Source organism: Bos javanicus, chromosome 3 (assembly GCF_032452875.1).
Source record: "Bos javanicus breed banteng chromosome 3, ARS-OSU_banteng_1.0, whole genome shotgun sequence".
Classification (NCBI taxonomy): domain Eukaryota; kingdom Metazoa; phylum Chordata; class Mammalia; order Artiodactyla; family Bovidae; genus Bos; species Bos javanicus.
Window position 1 is genome coordinate 73,839,467 of NC_083870.1, and position 20,750 is coordinate 73,860,216.

Genomic DNA, 20,750 nt, shown 5'->3' on the forward strand with positions numbered 1-20,750 from the left:
TTCACAGATATATGAGATATTAACAAAAGACAGAAGAAAGAAGAAGGAGGGCAGTGGTCCTTGGTATGTGTCTTAGTCCATCTGAGCTGCTACAACAAAATACCACAGACTGGGTAGCTTATAAACCAAAGAAATTTATCTCACAGTGCTGGAGGCTGAGAGTCCAAGATCAAGGTGCCAGCATGATTGGGTGAGGATACCCTTCTGGGTGTCAGACTTCTCATTGCATCTTCACATGGCAGAAACAGGTAGGAATATCTCTGAAGTCTCTTTTATGAAGTACTGATCTCAACCATGAAGGTTTTACCTTCATCACTTTTAAGTTCCTCCCAAAGACCCACCTACTAATACCATTGTCTCTGAGACTTAGGATTTCAATATATGGATTTGGTGGTGGGGGTGATGCAGATCATAGTGATTTGGAACAAACTCCTAGGGGTAACAGAGGGTAGAGGACCTCAGAGCCCACAGTAGTAGAAGAATCTTATATCCACGGGGTCCAGTGAATAGTAAAAATGCAAAAAAAAAAAAAAAAGTGACCAGACATTTCTAAGCAGGCACCACATGCTAAGGAATATCATATTTAATTCCTAACATAATAGAGTTTGTTTTTTTCTTTTTGAGTGGAGGGATTATAATAAAACATCTCTCATTCTATAAGCTAAGTACAAGAACCATTCTCTTAGAACTTGAAAGGGTTAAGTGTCTAGGAAAAGAGAATGAACTCCTGAAAAGGCAATATTCCAATTTTTTTGTTCTCCAGTTTCACTACAAGTTGTGTTGTGAACTATTTCTTGAGTTGCCACTTTCAGATTTCACATCACTGATGCAAATAAAGAAGTCTGGATTCAAACAAATCTAGAATAAATGTGAAAAATCCAGTGGATCCAGGATCATCCCGTGAATAGGCTCATGGCACACACTTGAAACCTACTAAGGATTTTCTTTAACACAGAACAGCAATTCAATTTGTCAAATGTATGTTTGATATAAAAAGAATGACTCTCTTTCTGGAAAATATAATTATATTTAAACATATTAGAAGAAGCCTGCTTCATTAAAAAACTCATCATAAAGATCTCTTTCCTTATTTATTTTCAGTGAAGCAGTGAAATTACATTAGGGTCACTCATGATGGGATTTCTAGGCATAGTTCTTTTTTTTTTATCTATTAATAATAAGTATTAATAATAATAACTAAGATGTATTCATATATATATATGAATATATATGATTCTTCTTGGAAAAGCTTCAGTAATAATGTGTTGTTCAGCTTAGCCCCTAATCACCCAGCATAGAACTCATTTCTATAGTAATTTTTAGAATTGATTTAAATAGCTGAGAAAACTTTCACTAACACTATCTCCAGATAACTGTAGGAAAATCATAGAAATATACCCTCCAGAGATATATCCCATCTCAGAAGTCACTCTCCTTCCAGGTCAGCTTTGGAAAGAGTTCCCCAGTCATCTACCAGGCAAAGGCAGGTTCTTCAATGATGCGTGAGCAGTCAGTACTTCTAAAACTCCCCAGGATAGAAGAAAGTAAGCTTTGGACTTTTCCAGTTATCTCAGAGATAGCTTTCTCTCAGGGAAGAAAATCCCCCCAGGGAAGATGCTTTTCTCTTTTATTGGCCATAATCACCTGCCAGGCTGATCAGAGCAGAAGGAGCTGCTACTGCTAAAATGCCACTAATGTGCCACTCTGGTAAGAATACACATAACACTGCTGGCTAGGGGCCAAAAATGGGCCTGCACATACAGAGTATGGATTCACTGCATGGTTTAGCAACATCTGCGGCTTTGCCTTCAGATACATTAAAGGGCAGAAAGTTGGAACCCAGCTCAGAAGAACAGCCATAAGGAACATAAGCAAACAGTGCCATGAAGTAACAGAGTATACTCCCTTGGGATTTTCTCTCCAGAGTCTAGCCAAATGAAGACTCTAACAAATATCTCCTCAATTCTTTGGTAGAAAAATGAGTCTTGGTTTTGGTAGATGGGACACAAAAGGGAGTTAGTAGTCTAAGGAGTTGCTGAGTCCTCTGGAAGATACAGCCTTAGCATTTTGTTATCGTTTAGTCTCTAAGTCATGTCTGACCCTTTTGTGATCCCAAGGACTATAGCCTTCCAGGCTCTTCTGTCCACGGGATTTCTCAGGCAAGAATACTGGAGTGGGTTGCCATTTCTTCCAAGGGATCTTCCTTGGTCCAGGGATCAAACCTGTATCTCCTGCATTGACAGGCAGATTCTTTATTGCTGAGCCACCAGGGAGACTATCAGACATGGGCTTACCTAATCCTGGGTGGTTCAGTTGTGAAAGAATCCACTTGCCAGTGCAGGAGATATGGGAAAGGTGGGTTCAGTCACGAAGATCCCCTCGAGGAGGAAATGGCAACCCACTCTAGTATTCTTGCCTGGTGAATCCTATAGACAGAGGAGCCTGGTAGGCTACAGTTCATAGGGTTGCAAATTGTTGAACATGACTGAGCATGCACACACAATTTGATTTAAGCCATCATGTTAAAGCTTGAAATCTGCTATAATGAAGGACAATGAAACTGGATTTTTATTCATATCATATACTATTGTTTAAAAGTAAATTTACTGATGTGATGCAGAAAAATATGTAAGAATCACTGTGGGATTTTAGCATAAATATTGATAGATTTGCAATATGATACTATATTGAGAAGTATCAGTCTCAGTAAAGTTGCTCAGTTGTGTCCAACTCTTTGTGACCCCATGTACTATACAAACCATGGAATTCTCCAGCCAGAATACTTGAGTGGGTAGCCTTTCCCCTCTCCAGGGGATCTTCCCAACCCAGGGATTGAACCCAAGTCTCCCACATTGCAGGCAGATTCTTTACCAGCTGAGCCACCAGGGAAGCCCAAGAATACTGGAGTGGGTAGCCTATCCCTTCTCCAGCAGATCGCAACCCAGAAATCGAACCGGGGTCACCTGCATTGCAGGTGGATTCTTTACCAACTGAGCTACTAGGGAAGCCCCATGATACAGATGTTTAAAATTTCCATGTCCTAGATATTTTATGCCATATTTTCTTGTGTCAGAATTGGAGGTCATTAGGTTTATAGGTCAAGTGAAATTTTTTCAATACTTATTAAACTAAAAATTTTATTTATCTGATTAAAATTTGAGTTTTGGATAAGCCAAATTTAGCTATGACATGAAATATAAGTAATTCCCAGAGTAATCAAGCATGGTTGCTTATTTTAATCTGCATTTAACTCCAGTATATTTTATCTAAATTCAGATGCAAGTCACATAACATAATGCAAAGGAGTTCAACCTAAACTCTCGGGGGAATGTCAATTATTAGCATCTTTGTGATTAAAGAAATGCTTAATACTAAGACTTGAACACATTAAAGAAGAAAAATTAACAAGCCGTTTGAGCTAAGAGCTTCTGTAGCCCATATTATGATTAGCACATTCTTTCACAATAAATTTTGGGGTTTGTTAGGGAGAAGTTATTATTTGGTTGGCTTCTCATTATAGCAGATTTCATATTTAGAAAGAAGCATTCTTAAAGGGGCCACTGAAGGGGACTTAGTGATCCCTGTGTTATGGGGATGTCATTCAAACTTCATTGACATACATGAGAGTGTTAGTCACTCAGTCATGTCCAACTCTTTGCAACCTCATGGTCTAATAGAGCCCACCAGGCTCCTCTGTCCGTGGAGTTCTCCTGGCGAGAAGACTGGAGTGGTTTGCCATTCCCTTCTTCAGGGTATCTTACCAACCCAGGGATCAAACCCAGGTCTCCTGCATTGCAGGCAGATGCTTTACCATCTTAACCACCAGGGAAGCCCTATTGACTTATGAAATATGTATTATTCACCTAAGATACAACTATTACATGCTATGTAGAATTCAAATATAAAGTATGTCCATATGGCCTTGCCTTTTGAGAAATTTAAAACAATTCAGTTTATTTGGGTAGACTTGTATGTATAGAAACTGCTAGAGAGAACAATGCAATATTGTGGTTTTGATATTATAAATTCTACAACAATTTGGAGAGTGATATGCAGAGTAAGAGAAAGAGACACAGAGAAAGGAAAGTCATTTAGGGAGCAGCAGAGTAGGAGAGATCAGAGAAGACAATGGCAACCCACTCCAGTACTCTTGCCTGGAAAATCCCATGGGTGGAGGAGCGTGGTAGGCTGCAGTCCATGGGATCGCTAAGAGTTGGACACGACTGAGCAACTTCACTTTCACTTTTCACTTTCATGCACTGGAGAAGGAAATGGCAACCCACTCCAGTGTTCTTTTTTTTTTTTTTTTAAGTTTAAAATATTGTATTGGTTTTGCCATATATCAAAATGAATCCGCCACAGGTATACATGTGTTCCCCATCCTGAACCATCCTCCCTCCTACTTCCCCATACCATCCCTCTGGGTCATCCCAGTGCACCAGCCCCAAGCATCCAGTATCGTGCATCGAACCTGGACTGGCGACTTGTTTCATATATGATACTGTACATATTTCAATGCCATTCTCCCAAATCATCCCACCCTCTCCCTCTCCCACAGAGTCCAAAAGACTGTTCTATACATCAGTGTCTCTTTTGCTGTCTCATATACAGGGTTATTGTTACCATCTTTCTAAATTCCGTATATATGCATTAGTATACTGTATTGGTGTTTTTCTTTCTGGCTTACTTCACTCTGTATAATAGGCTCCAGTTTCATCCACCTCATTAGAACTTATTTAAATGTATTCTTTTTAATGGCTGAGTAATACTCCATTGTGTATATATACCACAGCTTTCTTATCCATTCATCTGCTGATGGACATCTAGGTTGCTTCCATGTCCTCGCCTGGAGAATCCCAGGGATGGGGGAGCCTGGTGGGCTGCCGTCTATGGGGTCACACAGAGTCGGACACAACTGAAGCGACTTAGCAGCAGCAGTAGCAGCAGCAGAGTAGGAGACATAGGACATAGATCAGACTTACATGAGGATGAAAAGGTCTGGCTGTCAGAGATAAAAAGAGATGTTGACCATTGGGGTAAGATTCAGGAAAAGAGTGAAGCAGAAGCAATCATGTGAAGCATTGAAAATGGGAGAACTATGTCAGCCTATCTGAGAGTAAGGGCCTCTACTGGTAAGTGTGGAGAAGGAAAGTTGAGTATTCAGGATGGAATCAGGTAAAATTGAATCCTATATTGAGTCTAGAAAGGTTAAAGGACTTTATTAGGCACATTACTAAAATGTGGCACAGATAGGCTGCTGCTGCTGCTGCCTAGTCACGAAGTCATGTCTGACTCTGTGCAACCCCCCACAGGATTGTCTAGGCAAGAATACTGGAGTGGGTTGTTTTTTCCTTCTCCAGGGGATCTTCCTGACCCGGGGTTTGAACCAGCCTCTTCTGCTTGGAAAGCAGATTGTTTACCACTGAGCCTCCTGGGAAACCAACCGAAGATAGGACTCAACTTAGATACTACCCTCAATATTAAATTTAACTTTTTTTTTTTCTTTTTGTAGATTTAACAAGTCATCTATTTGGGTTGTACCTACAGTAAAGTAGCAGTTAAGTGTTGAGTCTGGACTCAGAACCATCCTACCACAGCTATAGGATTAACTTTCATGATGAAAGTTATCTAAAACTATCATTTGAAATAGCCTAGGCCTCACCAGGTGGCGCTAGTGTTAAAGAACCCGCCCCTGCCGATGCAGGAAACATGAGAGACTTGGGTTCGATTCCTCAGTCAGGAAGATTCCCTGGCGGAGGGCATGGCAGTCCACTCCAGTATTCTTGTCTGGAGAATCCTATGGACAGAGGAGCTTGGTGGGCTACAGTCCATAGGATGGCAAAGAGTCAGACACAACTAAAGCAACTTAGTACACAGACATATTCTGGTCAACTTTTTAGAAATCAGGAGTTTGTGTTTTTAATGGAATCATTATATTTAATCCCTTTTACTTTTCCTTGGCTTTAACAGTTGAGATGCCATTGCTGTAATGTGTTTAATTTTCTAAAATACAAATCAATGTATGGACAGGACATGTGGTTATCTAAGTCTGGTTTGTTATATAGCACAGATAATCCCATAGGAACAGTCTGCCACTGTCATACAGTTTCCCTTCCCTGGTATCTACTACTGTAAGGAAAATATAATTACATTGTTATCATGTTATATGCTAACAGCAGCATGGTCAAAACTGTCTATGGGTTACCATGACAACCCCATCTAGATAAAAATGAAAATGGTATTCACAATACATATTTACCTAGAGTTTATTTTGTCTTTTAGGCTGTTCAATGGCCAACAAGGAATTATCATTCAAAATTTTAGCACAAGATCTATTCTCACTGTTACCAATGTGACACAGGAGCACTTCGGCAACTATACTTGTGTGGCTGTCAACAAGCTAGGCACAACCAACGCGAGCCTGCCTCTCAGCCGTAAGTAACACAGAATTACCAAAATGCTCCCAGGGCCTTTTGGTTCCTGTCTATGAGCTCAGCCTGATGTGTCATGTTCCTTACACAGAGGAAATTTGGTCCCCAAATAATCTGGATGTTGGAGAATTTGATAATCCCTATAGAATTACATATGTGCTTAGAAAAATATTTTAGATCTGAGAAAAGGAGAATGTTACATAAATAATAGGATACACTAAAGATGTCTTCTGACTGATGATGGTTGGTTGGTAGAATTTAGTTTTGTTTTGTTTTCAAAAATTCATTATATTTAAGCATAAATTAATCTGGATTGAATTTACTCTTGGTTGACTTTCTCTAGATATTTTGAAATAGTGAGAATTTCACCATGACCAAGGTATAATAGTGAGTAAATGATACAATAGTGAGTAAATGATGATGGACAAAATATTTTATCCATATAGGTAATGTTTTTACTCAAAACTGTATTTTGAAAAAGAACATAAGGTTTTACTTAAATAGGCACTTTAGTTCTAATGTATCTTAGTTCCTAAGGACAAGAAATGAAAAAAAAGAAGACCAAACACAAGGATTAGGGGAAAGTAGAGAATTATATTTTAACGTTTTCAATTAGTTTTAGTACTTTTTAGAAGCTGTTGTTCAAGAGTTGTTATAACCATAAAATATTCCTGATTTTGAAGTGGAATGTTACTCAAAATGTTCAAAGAAGACTCCAGAGAATATGCTGTCTTTTTAGTTGTACAGTTATCTAAACCATTCTTATCTTTGATAGTTTATGTTTTTATGGTAACCTGACATATGTATATTTATGCTGTCATCCTTTGATAGTAAGCGCTCTCTGAAAAAGGCAAATATTATGAGTTCTTCACAGACATGATTGTTTCTATTTTGCAGAAATGAGGAACGGGATATATAATACTCCTACTACTTAAAAATATTAAATAAGTTTCATGATTTATGAACTCTGAATTACCAAGATTTAAGAATCTCTATTGTTAAATAAAATATATCAGTTGGTTGTTAATAGAAAATAATAATTTAAGATGATTTGTCCTATATACACTTTTAAAAAATCACATCATGTATTATTTCAGTTCAATATTATAAAGTATGTCTTAGTACCCCCTACTCTGAAAGAAACGCATTGCTTGCCACAAAATAGTCAAAGTATAATATACTTGCTTAAGTTTCTTCCATGAAGATTATTTACTTAGTGTAATTATGAATAATAACATTGCAAATATTATACAGCAGTGTGAATTCCAAGTTAATGTAAATATTGATACTTCTTTTGTAATGTTATTAATATTTTAAATTGTTTAAATATTCAAGAACCTGAAAAGGTAAATGAATTAAACCAAGTAAAGAAAAATTTAAGGCTTAATAACACATTAATTTTTGCTACTTAAATTTCTAAATCACACTCTGATTTTCAAAACTGAAGCATTAATGAATGTAACAAATTAGAAACAAATGTCATTTATTTGTTTGTTTTACTCTGGCAACCTTAGCACAGTCATCTGGATATAATGCACTGCTGAAAAGGCTTCTAAACATGGTATCTTCAGAATGGACTCTGATGATCTTCCTTTGTTGCTGACTTTCTGTGTATAGAAGTGCTAAGGATAACTAGAACAATTTGATTGAAATTCATTAAGAAAGACATAATATGCAAATTTTGTCTATAGTTTTGAACTTAACCCTGGAAGTTTGAAGAAATGTCTGTATATTCAAAACTCTTGTGTGACCTCACCTGAAACTCTTATTGCACTAAGAGTTTCTATTTTTTACAATAATTATTTTTGCATAGTTTGTATCTCTCTACCAAATTATGTTTGTTGAGAAGACAGAATCAATGTCTGATTAATTCTCCCATATCACTAAGCACGGTGTCTAATATTTCATAGACAATATTAAACTATGTCTGATATTCACATAGACAACTTATTTAGTGAATAAGTGAATTAAACAGTGTTTGAATAGACAATTAATGAATGAATGAATAGACTGAGATTTAGCTGTGCAAAGTATATTTTAATCTCCAGTTATATAAAGGAATATTACAGTGATGGTAATACTTATTTGTGAACTTACTGTAAACCAGATAATATCTTTAAATGATTCTGTTCCAATATCTTTATATGAATTTGTTCTTTTAATTCTCACACTACCATAAAAGGTAAATTCTAAAATTCTCTTCTTACAGATGAGGAAACTAAAATGAAGGGAAATTAAAAGCTTGGTCAAAGTCAAATGGCTAATAAGTGACAAAGCACAAACCTGATCAACAGTCTAATTTCAGAGTCCCAGGTTTTAACTTCTATGTTTCACTGTTTCTCACTGTGCTAAACATAAAACCAGTATCATTTGCAACATATTATTGAAAGATAAACCTCTACATGTAACATGTTTGCCTTTCTTAGCTTTTTTTTTTAATATAAATTTTAGTAATTTAAGGTGCTATTGCTGAATGTATAAAAACTGTTTTTAATAAATGGTTAGAAATGGGCAACATACACCAGATATAAAATTTTAAGTTTATGAAAGATGAATGAGGTTAATGTTTGGCTGAAATATTTTTAAAAGTGAGACTCAGAGACATTCGAACATACATTTTTACGGGATTTTAAAACTCTTTGGAATGGTACCATTCTCCAACACAGGCACTATGAATCTTCAAACTATGTAGAGAAAGACAGCTTTTTTAAAAGTTCATGTGAAGCTGGTTTCCCCTCGATAAGAATTCCTTTCATATCTTCGCAAGGTCTGTAGATGGGAGAGCCTTCAACCTCTAAACTGATCCAAAAGAAGTGGTCGGTCCTAAGCTGATCTAATGTTGGCCCATGACCTGCTAATTTTTTTTAACCTGTTATTGAATATCAGCCCTTCTTATAGTCAGGGGAGTGTAAAACCAAAGTGCTCATCTTCCAATCCAGGAGAAAGGAATTAGACTCCAAAGAGTCTGCCATTTGTGTAAATAATGATATATGAAACAAGCCATGAATAGAGAAATTCATATTATTATGATTTGTATCCATGCATATTAATATGCTCAGAGAGTTAATCAAAAATGTGAGTTTCCCTTCATAGTGCTTATGCATAGCAAACACTACATTGAGTTTCAGTCACTGAGAATCAGGTCCCTATCCAAAACTATTTAGAATAAATCCCGATTCTATTAAACTCTACTTCTTATGTGTAATAACCTACATTTTCCAGATCATCAAGAAGGAAAAAGTCAAGAAGTTGTAGTTTAGAGTCTTGCCATAACTAAGACCACGAAAAAGGAATGTAGCACTTTTTTATGTATAAATGTTTGTGTGTCTATGTTTCACACATAATGGAAGTCAAGCAGGTCATAATTTGAACCACAGTTTCATCACATATAGTTATATGATCTTGAGTAAATGCCAAAGCTTCAGTTAATTAATTTGTAAAGTAAGGGCAATAATAGCTCCCACTCCATTGTTGTTCAGTCACCGTCATGTCCACTCTTTATGACTCCATGGACTGCAGCATGCCAGGCCCCTCTGTTCCTCACCATCTCCCAGAGTTGGCCCAAGTTCATGTCCATTGAATCAGTGATGCCATCCAATCATCTCATCCTCTGTTGCCCTCTTCTCCTTCTGCCTTCAGTCTTTCCCAGCATCAGGGTCTTTTCCAATGAGTCAGCTCTTTGCATCAAGTGGCCAAAGTACTGGAACTTCAGCTTCAGCATCAGTCCTTCCAATGAGTATTCAGGGTTGATTTCCTTTAGGATTGAATGGTTTGATTTCCTTGTTCTCCAAGGAATCTCAAGAATCTTCTCCAGCACCACAGTTCAAAAGCATCAATTCTTTGGCACTCAGCCTTCTTTATAGTCCACCTCTCACATCCGTACATGATTCCTGGATAACTCCCACTTTAGGATAAAAATTAAGTGGGATGATGTATGTAATATATGTTACCCATTGTTATTATATCACACCTCCCAAGAATACTCAGTTCAGTTGCTTTCAAAAACTATATATACAGATGGCTGAGCTTATTTGATGACTGATTGACCAGTACTTTACTGAGGGTTTAGGTAGTAAGTTGTCATTGGTAATCAAGGGAGAAGGCACGTAAATTTGATATAATGTCTCAACTCTGGCTATAACTTAGCTTCATCCCTTGCTCTGTATGTGAACCATACTTTGTAGGACTAATTCCAGATTAAATATGATGTTTGCAGCATAGAAGTTCAGACATCTAGATTTAAAGCATAAAGACAGAAGTAAAGCAATTGTTCTATTATAAGGCTCCAACATTTTATCAGTAGCAATAGTTATCCATCAAATATATAGACTGCCCACAATATATGAAGCACTGTGCTAGATGTTGGAAAGAAAATTATTCATAGAATGGGAACTTCATTCTCAAAGAGTCCTCAGATGAATAAGAAGAGGAGTACAGAAGCAGATAACTCTAGTGCAGTATAGTCAACAGTAGAGTACAAGGGCAGAGAAGAGGCTCTTAATCTATTTTGAGGACCATGAAAGGACTGTCATCTAGAGTAGGTAATATCGCTGTATGAATTATAACTAAGTTACAACTTCAAAATATTATTTTATTCACTGTTGTCATATTTTCAAAGGCAGAACTTTGTAGAGTTCATTCAACAATAATCATGAGCACAATGTACAGTGTCACAAATGAAAGAATGAGACACTCAGTCTTAATGATTCAGGGCAATTTATAGAGAAAACCCTTGAGACAAGGATGTGATTGGGTTGAGCCTGGGTGTGGGAATGGGAGGGAGAAAAATACTCCTGTATGGAACAGCTCATGTAAAGGCATAGCAGAATGAAACAATCTGATACATTTGAAGACCTAGTAGTAGTTTAATATGGTTAGAGAAAAAGGAAGAAGAGAGTGTTGAGAGATGAGGCTGGACAAGGTGGTAGACTTAGGACAGAAAGGGCCTGAAGGTGAGTTTGGACTTTATCCTTCTAGTTTTGGAGAGGCATTGAATCCTTGTAATAAAGGATGGATATAAACAGATTTAATTTCTGAAATACTTTCCTAGGCAATGTGGAGGGCTACACCCAAGTATTAGACTTACAAGAAGATAATTGCACAAAAAGAATTATAGGGATGACAGAGATAATTAGGACAGAGGAGCTAATGACCAAATCTGAAGGCAATAGGAATGGAATTGTGAAAATCTAGATAACTACTTCAGTTTACTTTGGATATCATTAACCAGGCTAGAATGTAAGAAGAGGATTAACCCCTTTTTTACTGGGGGAGAAGGTGAATATTGAAAGAGAGAAATGTGTTTAATTTTAGACATAGTCAGTTGGAGGCAATGTCCAGTGGGTAGCTGTACTTAAGTCCAGAATGGAGATATGATTCGGAAGTACCAGCATGGATGTGGTAGTTTCCAGTATGAGAGTAAATAAAATTTCACATAAAGGCCATGTACAGTGAAAAGATGAGCAAAAACATGTGCAATAAACTACTCTTTCTATAGGCTAGGATCTGAAAGGAAGAACACAGATTTTCAGATATTCTCTGCCTAGTGTAGCTGATGATCCCTCTTCCTTGATGCCTCAGCAGCTGGCCTGTTGTGAGCTTCTTTTCTGATCAGTAGGCCCAGTAGTCTGCTGTATATCAACAACTTCCTGACCCACAAAGATGCATCACCCCAGTCTTTGGTGAATGATACTCAACAGGCTTCTTGCTTTTTTTCAAGCTTCCCTCATTCTAGTTTCTTGGCCTCTTTTCTCACATCTTTCTTTGGTCCCCAAGAAGCAATAAACAGCTTTGATTTAATATGAAGTCAATTTAAATTCTTTAGCTTACCATGGCCCATAGGCTCTAGACTGTAATTGTAAGAGGAGCTGTAATTTTAAGCTGAGATTTCAGTAATTTCATCAATAGAATTACTTCAGGTAGAGAGTAAATACTTCCTCAAGTAAGAGGAAAGTAAAATTTACAGTGAAAAAACTATGGGAGAGCTAGTATACAATGAATCCCTCATTCTCTAGATTACCTGTCCAGATATTTCTGAAATGTGTCTGCATTCTAAAAAGTCTTTGTGAGAGAGAGGTAGAGAAAGAGACAGAAAGAGTGTGAGAGCAAAAAAGAATATTCTGCAGATCACTGTAGATCAGCCTCCGGGAACAGTGCTTTAACAAACTTAATGATGGATGACAGCATGTCAACTATTCATAGCAAAATTCCTTATTAAGTAAAAACTTGGGGATTCAGAATTATGGGGAGTTTATTATTATTTTTAAGTGTGTGTGTGTGTGTGTGTGTGTGTGTGTGTGTTTTGCTCCCTGAACATGAGCAACTAAAGGAGATGATTCCTCTAGGTCTGCTCCTTAAAGAATATGAACAAGATGGTCCCATCCTGCCATCTATAGGTCTAATTTATCAAATGTACATCATCATTGGATTAGTAATCTCATAACCAATAAAAGTCATTTTCATAAGTAGAACACGTATATACTTTGTTTCCTGCTTTGATTATAGGACATGTATTAAAAGACTCACAATCTAATGGGAGATAAGGAAAGATAGTTAAGAAGGAAGAAATCTATATAAACAATGTACTTAACATTTACATCAGTTGAAGTCACTCAGTCGTGTCTGACTCTTTGCAACCCATGAACCACAGCACGCCAGGCCTCTCTATCTATCACCAACTCCCGGAGTCCATGCAAACCCATGTCCATTGAGTCAGTGATGCCATCCAACCATCTCATCCTCTGTCATCCCCTTCTCCTCCTGCCCTCAATCTTTCCCAGCATCAGGGTCTTTTCAAATGAGTCAGCTCTTTGCATCAGGTGGCCAAAGTATTGGAGTTTCAGCTTTAGCATCAGTCCTTCCAGTGAATATTCAGGATTGATTTCCTTTAGGATGGACTGGTTGGATCTCCTTGCAGTCCAAGGGACTCTCAAGATTTTTCTCCAACACCACAGTTCAAAAGCATCAATTCTTTGGTGCTCAGCTTTCTTTATAGTCCAACATTTACATAGCTTTGGTTTAAAAGTCTTCACATGAGACCTAATATGTGAAAATGTTTGGAACAACTCAAGCTTTACTATTAACAAAATCTTCTCTTACAGTCTCAGATAACAATACATTTTGTTACAACATATAATTGCCAAGTCACTTTTTACTATGTTTCTTAAAGTGTGGTGTCAAATATTTTGCTAGAATATAGGCCCTAATGATGCTGTAGGGACCTCTCTCCTTCCTTTCTTGTATGTGTGTGCTGGGGGGCGGGGCACAGGTGCACACATATACATGTACATTCATTTATTCAGCTAACAAAGTTATTGCTTCTGAAATATTACACATCAGATATTCAAAGGACTCACCAAAACTGTCTTTCCCTCCCTTAGCAACACTGTGGAGACAATAACAAAGTCCAATTTTAAATGCTTTTATAATCAAGTGCTATTTAACTTTCTGAAAAATCTCTCATTTTAGAGACTATTTCTTCCAAGTCTATTTAATTTGATGATACCTCCTCTTTCAAATTATAAAGAAAGAAAAGTCAGTAACTGTTATCCAAAGGGAAAATGGGAGAGACTTTTGGAGAAAGTAAGAATGTGTGTACATAAAAGTTTTTCCCTGTTTAGATCTGACTGATGCAGGCAAACTTTATTTTTTGACTGATTTGTTGAATATGGAACCAGCTGTGCCCTTGTAAGTAATATTTAAGCTCTCTGCTTGCTTCAAATGTCCCCACATGCCACTAAGCAACTGTATGAGCTGTTACTTTTGCCTGTTATAATGAACCTTGGTTCCATGTGAAAGGTAAAACCACAAATCTGAATGATTCATATTTTATATTGAAATTGATCTCCCCTCCTGCAACTTAAAAGAGATAGGGTTTTCATTTTGGTTGAAAGAGGCAGTAATAAATTTAGACTTGGTGGTTATTAAAGATAGCATGCTATGTGAGTCAACTTGCTTTATCCTCACAGCTTTATGATGTTAATGGAAACCCTTTCCTGGATGCTCTAGTAATAAGTATTTGACAAAAATTAGGCTTGAGGATATAGGTAGATTTTGATATAGCTAAATTGGCCTATTAGATGACACTCAACCAAAGTGAAATATACATGCACAGTCATAATCATCATACAAGTAATGGATATATACAAATCCAACAAAACAGAGTATGAGTGAAGCAGAGGAATTTATGCTCCCTGACCTTGTATGCTCAGTTGTGTCTGACTCTTTGTGACCCCATGGACTGCAGCACGCCAAGCTTCCCTGTCCATCACCAACTCCCAGAGCTTACTCAAACATATGTCCATCGAGTTGGTGATGCCATTCAACCATCTCATCCTCTGTCATCCCCTTCTCCTCCCACCTTCAATCTTTCCCAGCATTACGGTCTTTTCAAATGAGTCAGTTCTTTGCATCAGGTGGCCAAAGTATTGGAGTTTCACCTTTAGCATCAGTCCTTCCAAAATATATTCCTTTAGGATTGACATATTGGATCTCCTTGCAGTCCAAGGGACTCTCAAGATTTTTCTCCAACACCACAGTTCAAAAGCATCAATCTTCAGCACTCAGTGTTCTTTATAGTCCAACTCTCACATCCATACACGACTACTAGAAAAACCATAGCTTTGACTAGATGGACCTTTGTTGGCAAAGTAATATCTCTGCTTTTTAATATGCTGTCTAGGTTGGTCATAGCTTTTTCCAAGGAGCAAGCGTCTTTTAATTTCATGGCTGCAGTCACCATCTGCACTGATTTTGGAGCCCAAAAAAATAAAGTCTGACACTGTTTCCACTGTTTCCCCATCTCTTTGCCATGAAGTGATGGGACCGGATGCCATGATCTTTGTATTCTGAATGTTGAGTTTTAAGCCAACTTTTTCACTCTCCTCTTTCACTTTCATCAAGAGGCTCTTTAGTTCTTTTTCACTTTATGCCATAAGGGTGGTGTCATCTGCATATCTGAGGTTATTGATATTTCTCCCAGCAGTCTTGATTCCAGCTTGTACTTCATCCAGCCTGGCGTTTCACATGATGTACCCTGCATATAAGTTAAATAAGCAGTATGACAATATACAGCCTTGATTTACACCTTTCCCAATTTGGAACCAGTCTGTTGTTCCATGTCCAGTTCTAACTCTTGCTTCTTGACCTGCATACAGATTTCTCAGGAGTCAGGTCAGGTGGTCTGGTTATTCCCAGCTCTTTCAGAATTTTCCAGTTTGTTGTGATCCATACAGTCAAAGGCTTTGGCATAGTCAATAAAGCAGACATAGAGGTTTTTCTGGAACTCTTTTTCTTATTTGATGATCCAACAGACTGGCAATTTGATGTCTGGTTCCTCTGCCTTTTCTAAAACCAGCTTGAACATCTGGAAGTTCCCAGTTCACTTAGTGCTGAAGCCTGGTTGGAGAATTTTGAGCATTACTTTGCTAACATGTGAGATGAGTGCGATTATGTTGTAGTTTGAGCATTATTTGGCATTGCTTTTCTTTGGGATTAGAAGGAAAACTAACCTTTTCCAGTTTTGTGGCCACTGGTAAATTTTCCAAATTTGCTGGCATATTGAATTCACCACTTTCACAGTATCATCTTTTAGGATTTGAAATAGCTCAACTGGAATTCCATCACCTCCACTAGCTTTGTTCATAGCGATGCTTCATAAGGCCCACTTGACTTCACATTCTAGGATGTCTGGCTCTAGGTGAGTGATCACACCATCGTGATTTTCTGGGTCGTGAAGATCTTTTTGCATAGTTCTTCTGTGTATCCTTGCCACCTCTTCTTAATGTCTTCTGCTTCTGTTAGGTCCATACCATTTCTGTTTTTTATTGTGCCTATCTTTGAATGATATGTGCCCTTGGTATCTCTCATTTTCTTGAAGAGATCTCTAGCCTTTCCCATTCTATTGTGTTCCTCTTATTTCTTTGCACTGATTACTGAGGAAGGCTTTCTTAACTTATACCTGTATCCTGTGTGTATTCTCAAGAAGATTACATACAAAATGGACACCATACTTGAACGATGATATCCAACACTGTGAAGGCTTATAGGCCATTTGATTCTGTACAGAACATCCACAAAACCGTTGATCCACAGTAAAATTTCCTTGACATTTGGCCCTGTTCAAAATATCCTTGAGCATATTTGAGAAGGCCAAATGATTTTGAAGAGGACTAAATATCAAAGACCTTTGGGCATGCATCAATGTATTATGGACAGTTTGGACAAAGTCAAATGTATATTAACTAGCTGAAGTAGAACAACCATTGAAAGCTGTGGCGATCCAGTTCATCAAATTGCTTGTGCTGTGCTGTGCTTAGTCACTCGGTCATGTCTAACTCTTTGTGACCCCATAGACTATAGCCTGCCAGGCTCCTCTGTCCATGGGGATTCTCCAGGTAAGAATATTGGAGTGGGCTGCCATGCCCTCCTCCAGGGGATCTTCGCTACCCAGGGATCGAACCCTGCTGGGGTCCAGCCCCGGTTGGATCCAGGGATTCCCTCGGGAGGACAGCGTTGGCGAAAAGGATAACACAGGAGAGAAATCAGAGGCTTGACCTGACTAGTTTACATGGGAAACTAATAAAGTTCGTGACACCGAACTTGCTCTGACCACGGAGACCTCAGGCGCTCTCTCGAATCACGGAAGATGCCCCACCCTGGGCACCTTCTCAAGTGGGTCTTAGAAGCCCAGGCAAGTAAGTGGTCTCAGAGAGCCCCCAAGCTCCCACCATTCATCCTTAAGGAAGAACAGAGAAGAAAAGGAGAAAAAAGGAAGCAAGAATGACACGGGGAGACCAAGCCTGATGAGCATGGCCCACAACTTTGTTTTCTAAAGTAGCTTTTATACCTTAAGTTGTGCATAGAGGATAATAGGGAGTGTAGAGTCATGCAAGGTCAGCAGTCCTTGACTCTATATCGAAGCCGGGCTTTCTTTCTGCAAACTTATCATAAGCAAAGGCTTTAGGTGATTTACATCATCTTCTGGCCAGGAGGCCTGTTAACATTTTATGACCCTTTCTTCTGAATAATAATTAGTCAATCAGAAAACTTATTTTCTCTAAAGGTGATTATTCTAAAGTCAGGCGCCGCCCTCTGAAAGCATTAGATAAAGTTGCATTCCTATAGGGCAAAAGTGTGGTGGGCTATAACAACAAAAGAATTAACTCAAGGGTCCAAGGTTACAAACATTAAAGCTACTACTTACATTTCTATATACCGACTATATTAATCAATACACTCCCAGGGACACAGTAGGTAAGGGATATGGAAACTTGGCAGCATGCATTAACTCAACAAAGAAATCCTCTACTAGTTCTATTCTAACAATTTTAACTCTCTGAGAAGCTCTGCATTGTTAGAATATCTTAAGCTTCCCATGCCTCTCGTGCCTCTCGTGGTTGGGAGGCTGTGAACAATCACATGCGTAGCTGCAAGAGTCTGAACAAACCTGTCAGGCAAGCTAGAAAGTCATCAGAGGGGTTTGAATTGAAACACTCCTATTATGCCCAGGAGACTTATTAACTAGAGCTCTAAGTTGATTTTCTTCAGAGAAAGGTGGTAGGGGATAGCCCCCTGTTAATGTCAGAAGAGTTGGTGAAAGTCGTGAAATAGTAAAACAGACAGATTTTGGTTTGGGGGTAGATGCTCGGGCAGGTCCAGAGGGCCTCTCAAGTTCTGATTCACCTTTGCATGTCAGATCCTCTCCGCATGACCTTTGTCATGGGTGGGAACTCCCGTGTTGGCTCCCTACAGAAACCAGGTCTCCCACATCGCAGGCAGATTCTTTACAATTTGAGCCTTGAGGGAAGCCTAAGAATACTGGAGTGGGTAGCCTATCCTTTCTCCAGGGTATCTTCCAAACACAGGAATCGAACCAGGGTCTCCTGCATTACAGACGGATTCTTTACCAGCTGAGCTACCAGGGAAACCCCAAACTGCTGCTGCTGCTGCTGCTGCTAAGTCACTTCAGTCGTGTCCAACTCTGTGCAACCCCATAGACGGCAGCCCACCAGGCTCCACCATCCCTGGGATTCTCCAGGCAAGAATACTGGAGTGGGTTGCCATTTCCTTCTCCAATGCATGAAAGTGAAAAGTCAAAGTGAAGTCGTTCAGTCGTGTCCAACTCTTAGCTACCTCATGGACTGCGGCCTACCAGACTCCTCTGTCCATGGGATTTTCCAGGCAAGAAAATCTGGAGTGGGGCAAACTGCTGCTAATGAGAACCAAATACAGATGCTAACAGAGCTGAAGTTATTAGCTAGTCAACTTTTTCAAACTTTTTAAAGCAATGGATTCTTTCCTTTCCCAAACTAAAACCTTATGCAAACGATTAATATATGTGTGTGCTTAATTGCTCAGTCATGTCTGACTCTTGTGACCCCTTCAACTGCAGCCTGCCAGGCTCCTCTGTCCACAGGGATTCTTCAGGCAAGAATGCTGGAGTGTAGTATATAACAAAGACAAAATTGGAATTCATTTAGTTGATTTGGAGATAAATCTGAAAAATGTTTCCAAAATCTTATTTTTTTCTTTCATATTACACTGCACAGTGACCCAGAGGCCTGTCAGAAAGGTATAGAATTTAAGAAAATTAGGTTTGAAAACTTTCAGCCTACTTAGTCCTTTTACTCTGTATGTGAGTGGACTAGGTCCCAAAGAAGGTGACTGAGAACCCAAAATTGTATGTTGTTACAGGAGATCTAGAACTTACTTTTTTCTACTCTTGTGCCCATGTTCTTTCCAATCTCTAGGCCATCCACCAAAAACTTTGGAATCAAACAGATCTGAGTTGAAACCAGAATCCTCCATGCAGGATGCTGGACAGTTCTCTCAAACTCAGTCTTTAAACCTCAGTTGTCTCACCCATAAAATAGGGAAAATGACTCATTCTTATAGGGTTGTTGGGATGATTTATTGAGATAAGATACGTAAAATGGTGTATACAGCATCTAATCCAGAGCCAGTGGTCATTAAATGCTAATTTGCTTTTCTTTCCTCTTGGTTATATATAATCCAAACATTGAAAAGTAAACCTATAGAAGTTTGGGTCTATATAACCTCAATAACTCTGTAACTTGACCTCACTGGATATCCAAGAACTTCACTAGTTTTTTAGATTAATTTATTAATGTGCCTATGTATATTGCTATGATATCATCTTTTTATTAGAATTATTAATTAAATCAGCCATGCATATAAGTGTTCACTTGTAATGATATATAAAAAAAAAAGATCAGGTTTATAGAGAGGGTTGTACAAAATTAATTACTCTACTGATATGTTCCTCTCAGGTTAAGAGGCAGTTGACAGCTGCCTCCTCAAGCTACTGAAACAGCATATACTTCCTATAGCTGACAAAGGGTCAGTAAACGCCCAAAGTGAAAAGGGAGCTTTGGTGTTTGCTGTTGTCAGTGATCAGCCTTGAAATGTAGCAGGCTTGTGGAAATTAGGTACTGAAAAGATCAAAAAGTGTTTCAAATTTAACCACAAATTTTTATTAGGAGCTCTAGCCTAAGAGGCAGAGAATTTAGGGTCTGGCCCTTACTTGGACGGGTTCTTAGGCAAAACACTTAATACTCTGGCCTCAGCTTCATTATTTAAAGATGGGGAAATAGAATATCTAATCTCTAAATTCTCTTTCATCTGTAATGCTTTAAGATTCTAAGAAATCTATATGTTTTTAAAAAGAAGTATTTATGGATTGTTGTTAAAAACAGTTGTGCTTACTTCTTGAAGTAGAAATACAATATTTTTCCCTTCTCTACAATTTTTTGTCATTGAATTTGAAATTATTTTTTATTGACAGAAAAAAATTGTACTTTAATGTGTTTTTCTCTTTGGTGAGTTTCCATAAAGTTTAGCTAATGGCACTGCTGGTCTAATTATTTTGTCATCTGTACAAAGAATTTCACTCTCCAGGGAAATTTCCTTTATGTTCACAGTTTCAATTCTGTTGGCCAATAACCTGTGAAAAAGCATGAGACTAGACCTCCTTGCTTGCTATTTTATTTCACAAAGCTCTAACCCTATAACAACTTAGGTCAAAATGTGACCCTCTGTATATATGGGAGTTGTCCCTATTAAGACTTTGTAAAAATGGGAACATGCCAACATTTCCAGCCTAAAGAAAATATATTAGCAGCCCCACCTTCAGTAAAGCCTTTGCTAGTCTTTTCTCTGACAGAGGTGAGAGATTTCCCCTCCTATTATTTCTAAGTGTCTTAGAGAATATTTTCCCAGCATGCCTTGTTTTCCCTGAAGCTGTGACTAGATTTGAAGGCTGATCTAATGGTTTGAGCACATGAGGTGGTACCTGTCTGA

At 38.2% G+C, this 20,750-nt stretch overlaps 1 protein-coding gene across 1 annotated transcript in view; it reads left to right on the top strand.

Annotated features, from left to right (window-relative positions):
• Positions 1 to 20,750, top strand: part of NEGR1 (neuronal growth regulator 1) — a 1,040,237-nt gene that overhangs the window by 813,123 nt on the left and 206,364 nt on the right. The window contains exon 6 of the mRNA XM_061411594.1: positions 6,283 to 6,434. Coding sequence (XP_061267578.1) covers positions 6,283 to 6,434 — 152 coding nt within the window. The remainder of the gene's footprint in view (positions 1 to 6,282; positions 6,435 to 20,750) is intronic.